Here is an 11,409-nt window from a genome sequence, read left to right on the forward strand (position 1 = left end):
AGATCATTATCAAACGCCACCAGACGTTTAGGATGATGTCTGGTGGCGTTTATAAACGCTTTATAAATTGTACATGAAATGATATCATGTCCACAGAGAACAGTTGATTATTTTCAAAGGGCTGACAGAATAGTTTTTGAGGTTTGAGTTTGTCTTTTTTTTATGCTACTTTGTTCTTCTATTATACTACATTTCAAAGGTAAGACAGCGAGAATCGCCAATGACTTTGCAGATTGCAGAGCAGGTGCTTCTCTCTGTTTGGTGCAGGGCAGGTAGTCTGCAGGCTGATCAGAGCGACTAAAACGCTTAATGGAAGAATATTACAGTAATTAGTGCAGCTTTGACTAAGCGTGTTCTGAGTAGTCTCTCTCAGATGAACACCTAGCCTGTTGCAGGACGGACTTGGATCCCCCACCTGTCCTCTTACCTGCATCTAGTCAATCATTAATGGTGACAGTCAGACAGGAATGGTTCAGGTCAACACGGAAATGACGGGACAAACGGCTGTGGAAACGTTGCAAACACTGTGGCCTCTCATCTCCTCACAAGCTTTAGTTTGTCACTGTGTCAGTCAGTCGGCTGAAGTTGAACTGGTTTGTTGTGCAGCAGGTGGACAGAGTGGAGAGCAGCATTTCATAGAGAATGGGAAGAGGAGCCAACTGCAGCTGGATTAGGCCTGAGATCCCGCTGTCATCAGAAATCTTCAGCGGTAAGTAAAGCTCTGAACTGAGTAGCTGAATGCTAAAAGGAGCTGACATTAATAAAGAATAATGATAAATAATCCCAGTGTCGATTCTACTTGGCTTTGGTTTCAGCGTTCTGCTTTTACTAAGCACATGTCTCTGTCTTCATCTTAAATCTTATCTTAACAGTAATAAGTGTGATGAGTAATAATGGTTGAATAACATGCCAGTGTCCTTACATGTTTGTATACAGACGGATTCTGTACAGACAAAACAATATTTTGAATGAATCAGGTTTTACTAGATGTCACTACAAATCAAATCTGTTTAAATCAACGTTGTTTAGCATTTTTAACAAATCATTTCTAGAGATCTGCAACTGGGAAGTTATACTGAATATGCCACTAAAATAAAGAATGATTCTGACCATCAGTAGTGTAAAATACAGAAAATATAACACTGTTATGAAAAGAACTAAATGCAGTAAAGCAGCTGCATCAATAGTTGGAGAGAATATCGTAGTGCAAACTTACATATTTTGATCATATTCTGTCACCTCGACTCTTCTTCTTGCTCAACAAATCTACATAAACCACAACGTCTGATGTCCCACTGTTTAAGCATTTTCCCAGCAGGTAAATAACTGTGTCGGTCTTTTTTTGATACGACCACTCAGACACTCACTAAAGTTAGACATAGTAGCTTTAAATGTTTGATGTGTACTTTCTGATCAGACTGTGGGACTTGTGTCTTTTCTCAGCCATTAAAGATGAGCTGTGGCTCTTCCTCATCCCGGCCGGCCTGGCTGTCATCTTACTTGGGGTGTTTCTGGAGGAGGTGGGCTTCTTCCTGCGCCACGTTATGTCCTCCAGACGGAAACGGCTCTACCTGTGGATATTAGGGATGTACCCGGTAAATTCAACCTACTCATCCCCGCCTGCAGCTGGGATTGTGTCAGAGAAAGTTTTAAAATATGAAATATCTTGAGTTTTATTTGTTTTGTTCCAAAGGGCCAGTGTGTCACTCTTTGAATGTTCCTTTTATCGCAGGTATTTGCCTTGACCTCCCTTATAGCGCTGTATGTGCCACGCTCTTCCTCGCTGTGTAATTTCATCGCTTCACTGTGAGTCTTGATGTAAATGTGAAAAGACTAATGAGAGACAATAATGAGAATGAGCTGTATGTTGCTGCCGCTGTCTGAACGTGTATGTCTGGGCAGATATCACTCCATCACCCTGCTGAAATTCATGGGACTGATCACAGACTTCTTTGGGGGGAAAAATCGTATGCTGGCTGCTCTGTCTGGACAGCAGGTGTCTCCTGATCCTTTCCCCTGCTGCTGCTGCTGCTGCCTCCCCATGGTGGCTGTCAACAGGTACACATGGAGACGTTTTTATACCACCTACACCTTCACTGCATTTTGGATTTAATAAAGTTGATTTCAGTAGAAGTTTTAACCCCAGTGGCCATCACTGATACTGACCTCACTGTGTTAGTGGTTGTTAGTGCTGCAGTGATCTATTACTAGTGGTGTAAGAAGTACTGAGACCCTTTACTTAGATAAAAGTAGCAATACCACAATGTGAAAATACTCTATCACACGTAAAAGTCCTGCATTTAAAACCCTACTTAAAGTGGCAGTCTCGAAGATCTCTGAAGATTTTCATTTAAATAAATGAAAAACAAGTATCATATGATGGAGCACAAGACAATAGAGAAAACTACACTCAACCAGATACACAAAGAGAGAAAAAACAGCAGCAACAAAAACAGCAAAAGAGCAAACAAGTGTGAAAGAGGGGAGACAGAATTAACCAAAGGAAGAAAGAGAAAAATTAATTAATTAATAATAATAAAAAAAAAGATAATGTAGCTACAGTGCTATTGGCGGGCACCTCTGGTTGGGCTCCAAGGTCAAAGAGGTGCTGTGGTGGATTCGGAGCGGGCCAGGTCAGGACAGCTGGGGCGGAGGAGAATTTTATATATTTATTTTGGTTTCTCCTTCCTTTTAATGTTTATTTACTTGTTTGTCCTTCATTTCTGTGCTCTCCCCTGCTTTATGCCGCCACCACAGGAGGTGGATAGCCTGTTGGAGGTCAGATCCCTTTAGAACAGCCCCCGCCCCTACAGGAGGGGTCTGTTCAACTGGGTCTGAACAGCAGCTTTCTATCTGGAGAGGGGCTTAGCGGGGATCAGGTCCAGTCCCTGAGGCCTTCCACGGTTGGGATGAAGAGATTAATGGTACATAACAGAATAAAACATAACAAAACATAAACATAAGTGAGTAAGAACAGAAAGGAAAGAGAAGTAGGTGAACAGAGTGAAGAGATTCAGTTTCAGTTGTACAAAAAATCAACATCATCCTACTAATGGAAATAATCAGTGTAATATATTTTCAGGATAACATCATCATCATCATCATCATCATCCTCAATCTAGATCCACTAATAATAATAATAATAATAATAATAATAATAATAATAATAATAATAATGATGATGATGATGATGATGATGATAAGCAGAGAACAGTGAACCAGGTGAAGTACTTGCAACTCGTTATGTTACTGTAAGTGCAATTAAAACCAGTGAGAGTAATTTGTTAATGTTATTCACACAAAAGAATAACACACCTGCAATTACCGTTTATCGCCATGTGGTGCCGCCAAAGAGAAGGAAACGGAGGTCTTTGAGACTGCCACTTAAAATAAAAGTACAGAAGTATCATCAGCTGAATTTACTTCAAGTATTAACAGTAAAAGTATTTGGTCTGCAGTAAAGTCATGCATTTCATTTAATTACATTATTGACACTGATGCATCAATGTGTTAGCAGCATTTTGCTGTTGTGGTTTTTCAAGGTGAAGCTAGTTTGAACTACTCAGACATCTGAAATATGACAAGACAACTACACACAAGACACACAACTACACACAAGACACACAACTACACACTGACTTTAAACAAGAGCTCATGAGACTAAAAGGTTAAACAGCTGCTGTCATCTTTAACGTCATTTGTGAGCTTATATGTTATGTTGTGCAGTAGAGGTATCATACAATGGAAAAACTCAAAGTACAAATACCTTAAAGTTGTACTCGAGTAAATGTACAGCTGCGTTGGTATCCGTCCTCAGAGTTGTGTGACCGTGTGAAGTCTGTAAGAGAAATGTGACCTGACACACTGCTCACGTGTTAAAGCTTCTCCTCTTCTGTCGTGTGCAGCAGCAGCCGCAGCTGGATGATGGTCGCTGTGCTGCAGCTCTCTGTCGTCCGCAGCATCCTGTTCTTTGTCACTCTGGTCCTGTGGACAGATGAACAGTACGACTACGGAGATGTGAGTCATTCATTCACAACACAACCTTTGAGCATCTCCTGTGTTCTCATGGTTGTGAAATCACATTATATTGTTTTTAGTGTTTTATTACATTAAAATATTTATATATAATACTACTACTACTAGTGTTTGAGCATTTATTCCATATCCTTGGTATCAGACGTCAGTTTCCTCCACTAGTTCGGTCTTTGTCAGCGCTGGTTGAACCAAAACTCTTACTTGTCACTAGTTGACTAGTGCAGAAAATTGTAGGTCACTAATTAACTAGTAAGGTGAATATGTGCTTGACTAGTTAACATGCCAGAGCTTTTGCAGCTCACTAATTAACAAGTCAGACTTTGAGCTTTACTAGTGCGGTCCAGTGGGCTACTAGTGCATGAAAAAGCTGACTAGTTGGGACTTTGATGCCAGTGCAGCGCTCGGTGTAACTGGTAAGGCTTTTACTGGAACTAGTTGGCCAAAAGTGCGACTAGTTGCTGAAAAGGTGTAACTGGTAAGAGTTTTTGTTAGTTTTATTAGTGCAGCCAAATATCCAACTAGTGCTGCCAAAGATGAAACTAGTAGAGGAAACTTTCTTCTGATATCAAAATGCTCAAACGGCTTTCCATAATTACGCTCAGTCGCTCAGCACTAGTGAGCAATTGTGCGCAACTAGTGAGACATTTGTTTAATTGCGTTTTGTCACATTAGTTGACATTTTCATCTTACTAGTTTGAAAAAACTGCTCACTAGTTGACATGCACGTGCAACCAGTTCAACTAGTGATGTGATAAAATGTCACTAGTTAACATGTATGACAGTTGCAGCACTTCACTAGTTTTAGTAAAATGAACATGTATAAAACATGCCAATGCATGAAGTTCTGCTCTTCATATCAGAAGTAGGTTGTCTGAGACCTCAGACAGAGTTTATGCAGATTTTGGAGGGAAATAGTCTTGGGAGTGTGTTATTTGGTTTCATGGCATGCTTTGAAGCATGACTGAATGAAGTTCATTCAGAAGAAAACATCCTGTGGGTCACTTTCAATGTGTAGAGAGACTGACAGAGGTGAAGAGGTTAGACAGTTGGTTCATTGGGATCAGGGAAAAGCAGGCCACATGCAATACATTATTCTTGACAATTGATAATTAGTTTAAGCAATTTTTTTCAAAAAAAAAAAAATTCAAAGATTTGATTTGTTAAATGTGAGACTTTGCTGCTCTTTTGTTCTCACATCCTTGTAAACTGAATACTTTTCAGTTTGTGTGTTTATTAGACAAAAGAAAATGATGTCACTTTGTGCTCCAAGTGCCTGTTGTCTGATGTCTTATAGACCAATCGATTAATCGAGAAAACAATTAGCAGATCAATAGATACAATAAAAGATTAACAAACTATTATTATCATTATTGTGAGTGTGGGTTTACATGAGTGCATTCGTGTCAACAGGCGAAGGTAGATGTGTGAAATGGAGGTCCATCTGGCTCTTTTTTCATTGTTCACACAAATCTTAATTTCATTTAAACAAACAAAATTGAAATCCTCTGTCTGAGTGGGCTGACTGTACAGCACCGGATGAGCTGAAGGATAAAATCAGTGCAACCATCATCTTGTTCTGCAGGTGGATTCGGTCGACCCCAACCTGTATGTGAACGGTATCATATGTGTGTCAACCTTTGTGTCCTTCTACGGCCATCTTCTGTTTTACAAAGCCACCAAGAGTGCTTTACATGGCTACGGACTGAGAGCCAAGTTCATCTGCATCATCCTGGTGTTGGTGCTGTGCGGCCTGCAGAGTGGCATCTTGGAGACCATGGGTGCTCTGGAGGTTGTCCCCTGTACACCACCCTTCTCTGTCCTGGCAAGGTCCCAGCGTAAGTCACTGTACACAATGTCCTCTTCCAGAACCAGTCTCCGGTCATGTTTATTATTCTACCTGTAGTTTAGGACACTGGTTCCCAACTGGTGGGTTGTGGTTCTAAAGTGGACCGCTGGTTCATTCTAAGTGGGTTGCGAGCATTTTGGTCAACTTTGAAAAGTAGCAAGTTTCCAGAACAATTCTGTCATTTTGAAGAACCACTTCTTTAGAGTACAGGTGACCTATCAATGCTGGCTTTGTGGGTCATGTGACCATCGCCTTGCATGTCCGTTGACTGAAGCGATCTTTCCAGAGATAGAGACAAAGCTGTTCCAAGACAGGTTGATCAAAACTGACACAGAATATATTCAGCTTGGTTTTTCTGAGACTGAACATGAAAGAGAAGAAAAAAGTAAAAAAAATGGCCTGGATTTAAATTTTTTGTTCTCTTCATCATTTTCAGCACTACAGCTGTTGTATTGCCCTGTTCTTTGTATCAGGTCTGTTTTACATGTTTCAATAGTAGGAGGGTCTAAACAGTTTAAAATAAGATGGAATTAGTTGTAACTTCTGTCATGAATTGATTACTGAATGGGCCCAGGACCCCAGATCCAGAGCCTCTGTTTGATGACGCTCAGTACTGACTCAGTCAGTCAGTCAGGAAAATCCTGATCTCACTTTTTTAATGCTCAGCAGCTGCAGTAAACCTACATTATAATTAGTAAAGCAATATAAATATATTTGAGTTCAGAACAGCTCTGCTCTAAGAATGTATAACCTGAATCACTGGTTTTCTTTGATGGTTTTGTATAAATGTTTTTTTTTTCTCTCAGCATCACACATGAAAGCATCAAGACAAAAACATGAAATATCTACAGTGTATGTTTGCATCAAGACCTGAGTACCATAGCAAATGCATGTTCAAATAAAGCACTGATATAGCAGTGTGAAAAAAGTGCAGCCATTCATAAGTGGCCTAATACTTTCTTGATACTTCTTGTTGCCTGGTTCTCAAAAGGCATTATGGGAAATGTAGTTTTTTTGTTTTGTTTTTAAATAACTATCTTTGTACACATAGTGATTGTAGAGATGGATAGTGGCCTTCCAACCCTTCAAATGTGTGTTTGTGCTTGTGCTTAGTGATCTACCACTACTGTGTGATTGTGGAGATGTTCTGCATCGGCCTGTACGCCCGCCATACTTTCCGCAAGGTGGAGCCAAGCATGGTGGAGGATGTGGAGGGCCCAGTCAGTGGCTGGCAGATGGAGAAGGCCGTTCAAACAGAGGATGTTCAGATGACACATCACAAGCCCAGTCTGGTATTAGATGAGGCCTGGCCCAGCCGCTGCCTTTTCAGCGGCTCCAATCCCGGGTATAACAGCGACAGCGAGGACAGCCTGTGCAGGATAGAGCACGCTCCTCTGGACGGTTTCCCCTTCCCCTCAGCCACAGGTCAGCAGCCAGTGGAGCCCAGGCCTGCAGAGGAAACTGAACGAGATCTGACCCACATAACAGTCAGTGCTGACATTAATTATCAGGAATCTAAGGATGTTACTATGGTTTGACCAACTGTGGAGGAGAATCAACAAAAGACAAAATAAGGCTAAGCTTCACCACTGAAGATTCTGGGACTGGCTCCCAACAGAAATCAATCATCAAAATGATGTCAACATGTTTTTAAAAATACATTGTTAAAAGTTTTGTGTTATTGAAACCAAGAAAAAGGGTCTTAAGGGAAATATCAGAAAGACTCCTTTTTGTCTCAGCCAGCTGGAGGGGCGGGACAGTGTCTGTTTGATTGACAGCAGCTTGCAGGCCGTCAGAGCGCCGGTATTAACAAACTTTTGAGCTACAAGTCATGGACAGGCAGTGTGTTACTAGTAGTGGTATTGAAGAGCGTCCTACTTTGGTTGACAGGAGGGTTGTGAAGGACCGTCTGACGTGTGTTGACCCATACAGGTAGACCCCTGAACCCGCATCACTGTGTTGGTCTGAATGAAGCATAAGGTAGCCATTACATTACATTACATTTAGCAGACGCTTTTATCCAAAGCGACGTACATATGAGACTGATACAACACAAGCAAGGATCTAGTCAGGAGACAACAACACGAGTAAGTGCCATAAAGCTGAAGTTTGGGCCCGATAGGACGTAGATGCCAACAGGCAGTGCAACAAGGCAATGATTAGAGTGCATAGGAGTATGTTTTTTTTGTTTGTTTGTTTTTTGTTTTTTTCTCCCTACAGATCATCAAGTCCAGTGAATGTTTGTTTGGTGGCTCGTTCAACAAGCTAAGCTGCAGGACAAGACCTGCGTTCATATTTGTAAGTTATATTGTTGTTCAGAGTCTGTGTGTTGTGTAGCAGGATGCGATCAGGCTCAATGTGACCATCTGCTCTGCGATGATATAACGCCACATTATCTCTTTATGCAAGATTTGATTTGCTGTATCGAAATATGGACTCCAGTTATGTAGATGGAGAAGGAACATTTTTTTAGACATATTTTTTTCCTCTTTGTTTTGGCCCTCCATTCACATCCACAAATTCTATTTTTCACATCCAAAAATGCTTTTCAAAAAAACTAGCATCATGTTTTAGTGTGCGGAAGGAAAACCAACCTCTTCTGTAACGATGGGGCCTGTGGACCTGCTCATATGTGGTCCCTGGTAAAGGCTAACTTTCTGATGTTTCTCTTTCTGAGTTTTTTTTTTCAGTGATCATTTATTTTAAATTCCAATACAGGAGATCACATAATACAGCTGTTGTCATTAGTGTGGACTGTGTACTTGGCGGCCAACGGATTTTCGTTTTGAAATAAGAAAACCAAAATCTTGTTTTTCACTGTTATTGTTATATCTATATGATCTGCCCCTACTGATAGATAGATAGACACATACATACATACATACATACATACATACATACATACATACATACAGGGAGTGATTTGTGAAAAAATCACAAGGGGGATGTTTTTGAAACGTTTTTATTCATGAAAAGAAATCAGAACCACAGTGGGCCTTATACACTTTGAAGCCTATTAGGCTATTTCTTGCAGCTGTTACAGTAACATTTATAAGATAATTATGGACTTTAATAAAACAATTGCGAAACTTGACCACTGAATTTGCAAGAATATCTTAATCCATTGTTGAATTCATCCTGTTATCAATGTGATCATATACAACAAAACAAAAGGCTAAATGAGGAAGGGAGGGACTCCATACATACTCCTACACAGATAAAACTGTTATATTTCAACACAATACAGTCTTTACACTCACTTTTAACCTTTCTTCACAAAACCTATCTACTTGTTTTCATAGAAGTAACAAATCGACAGGTAAACATGCTTCTCAGATTCTTTGTATTGCTTCTGAAAGACTGTTTCAGCATTACTTTCACAAAGCTTGTGCTGTTTGTTGTGTGTCGACAAAATATATTGACACACCTATTCTTGAAGAGCACCTGATTTTTTTCCTTCAACATTACCAACACTACTTTCCCTATTTTTTCCTTCATATATTGACACACCTCTGCAGGACCATCGTGAAGTGATTGTCAGAGCTGATAAGAAGTCACAATAGCAGTGATGACGTGCAACAGGCAAGCAAATATGCAAACAGAGAAGCTGAGAGCTTTGAAAACATGGCTTCCAAAAACACACAGCATGCTCAGGACACCCTACTTATTTATGTGTTGCATTGTCCAAAGGCTGACTCAACTATGCCGGCCACTACAGTCAGAGATGTGTTAATATGGTGTCTTGCTGCCTGTTTATCCACACATACATGCTTGTGCACTTGCTGTGCTCAGTAATGTTCTTAGTGCATGAGTGTCTGATTTCTCTAACAAGACATCTTTCATGCTAATATGTTACTCAGTGTGTATGTATCCAATTTTCATGTTGAAACCAATGAACATCTTTTGACTGAATACATTTCTCACAAACATATTCAATTAAATAACAATTAAAAAAGTATAGTTCACATTCTTCTCAAACTGACACTGACACACTGATAAACTAAAAACTAGTAAGTAATTTGCCTAATTCTTATTCTTAAAGACAACTTTTACTGCTTGTCAAGAGTCTCTTTCCATTCTGTGATGGTCTGTCCAGATGCTGGACAGAACCAGTTTCCCTTCATCTGGGTATGGCCAGTGCTTTTGCTTTTGGACTGACCACATGTTCTACACTGATAATAACAGCCCGCTTTTTTGGTGGCTCCCCTTTTGCCACTTGCTCCTGGTCTTCAAGTGCTGCCTTTTGCTGTCTCCATTTTCGGTGACAATTCAAGTGGACCGATGACTAATCTGATGATGACGCTGTTGCCGTTGGTGGTATATTGTACTGATGAAACGGGGCTGAAGGGTAGTATTGCTGAGAGGGAGGTGGAGGTGGCTGCGAGGATCAGTCAGGGTATGGGGCTGGTGGTGGTTGACTCAGCTCATATGAGGACCAGGCAGGAGATGGGGCTGGTGGCAGATGACCCTGCTGGTATGAGGATGAGGCAGAAGAACCAGGCCACGCATACGACCCAGGAGGACAGTGTTGTGCCGAGCCAGTTCTGACGCTGTGGTGCGGGCGTATCACTGCCTCGCCCTCCTGATTTACTGGCTCCTTAAACTTCATGACTTCTGCAGAATGGGGCTCTCTTGCTTTTGGCAGGAAATCCTTAGCCACAGAGACCATCTGGGGAAGCTGCACTCCTTGCAGTAATGAGTCTGTTCTCTTCTGTCTTTCATGCAACCTAGAAAAAATACCCTACAAAACATTTACTATTTCAGACAAGCACAATTGCAAAGGTTATGGCTAAATCAAATCCTTCCTGGTTAAATGTAATTATGTTAAAATAATTAAATATTAATAAAATAATAATAAAATAAAATTAATAAATTATATTTCTCAAGCGCAGCTGTTAAAGTGAATGTAGGAAGCCAAAAACTAATCTCACCAAGAAGACACTGTAGTGTTGTTGATAGTAACTAGCACCAAGTTGGTCTGGTCCTGTATCACCCAGCTGTCTTTGAGCAGTTGTTTAATGTGGCGGTACCTTTGGACTGTGGGATGGGCGAGGTTTTACCCTTGCAGTCTTTTGGCCTATTTCTTGCTTGCTGATACTCCTTCAAAAGCGTGAGGGAAACACAGTCTGAAATTCTGGTGTCAGGTCTCTGGGCAGCCTGGCCATGGGTCATGAATGGAAGGAAAAAGACAATGTAATCAATATTATACAACAGGCAGTTCCAGTCCGTTAATTTGATTGGACAAGCGTTGTATGAATCATGATATACAGTATAACGCAGTCCACCTGTCAGAATCTGTTACATCATGACTCTGCTTGTGTGATATTGCTTATGAGTAACATGTATAATGAAAATTATGATACATGTGAATTACGTAATGTCTTCATCCACTATAGGTCAGTTCACCTGTCAGCTGCTTGTTGGCCAGGTGCAGAATCACTACGTTTCCTGGAAGCTCTCCACGGCCCTGGCGAGGTCGTCTTCTTACATTTCAGGGTATATTTGGAGGGAGACTCGTTCGTGGCATG

General features: G+C 40.8%; 1 protein-coding gene across 1 annotated transcript; it reads left to right on the plus strand.

Annotated features, from left to right (window-relative positions):
• Positions 1 to 258: 258 nt before the first annotated feature.
• Positions 259 to 10,616, plus strand: si:dkey-16n15.6 (organic solute transporter subunit alpha). The gene is made up of 7 exons (XM_067591147.1): positions 259 to 709; positions 1,444 to 1,595; positions 1,733 to 1,806; positions 1,903 to 2,058; positions 3,906 to 4,017; positions 5,618 to 5,870; positions 6,995 to 10,616. Exons 1-7 carry the CDS (start codon positions 643 to 645, stop codon positions 7,417 to 7,419), a joined length of 1,239 nt encoding a protein of 412 aa, XP_067447248.1. The 5' UTR covers positions 259 to 642; the 3' UTR covers positions 7,420 to 10,616.
• Positions 10,617 to 11,409: the final 793 nt, after the last annotated feature.

The sequence above is a fragment of the Thunnus thynnus genome, chromosome 6 (genome assembly GCF_963924715.1).
Source record: "Thunnus thynnus chromosome 6, fThuThy2.1, whole genome shotgun sequence".
NCBI classification, from domain to species: Eukaryota; Metazoa; Chordata; class Actinopteri; order Scombriformes; family Scombridae; genus Thunnus; species Thunnus thynnus.

Bases quoted from the DNA above. Each gene is read 5' to 3' on its own strand.
- si:dkey-16n15.6 (XM_067591147.1), top strand. From the start codon at position 643: ATGGGAAGAGGAGCCAACTGCAGCTGGATTAGGCCTGAGATCCCGCTG. The intron at 710-1,443 runs GTAAGTAAAGCT...GTCTTTTCTCAG, and splicing joins GTCATCAGAAATCTTCAGCG to CCATTAAAGATGAGCTGTGG. The intron at 1,807-1,902 runs GTGAGTCTTGAT...ATGTCTGGGCAG, and splicing joins TGTAATTTCATCGCTTCACT to ATATCACTCCATCACCCTGC.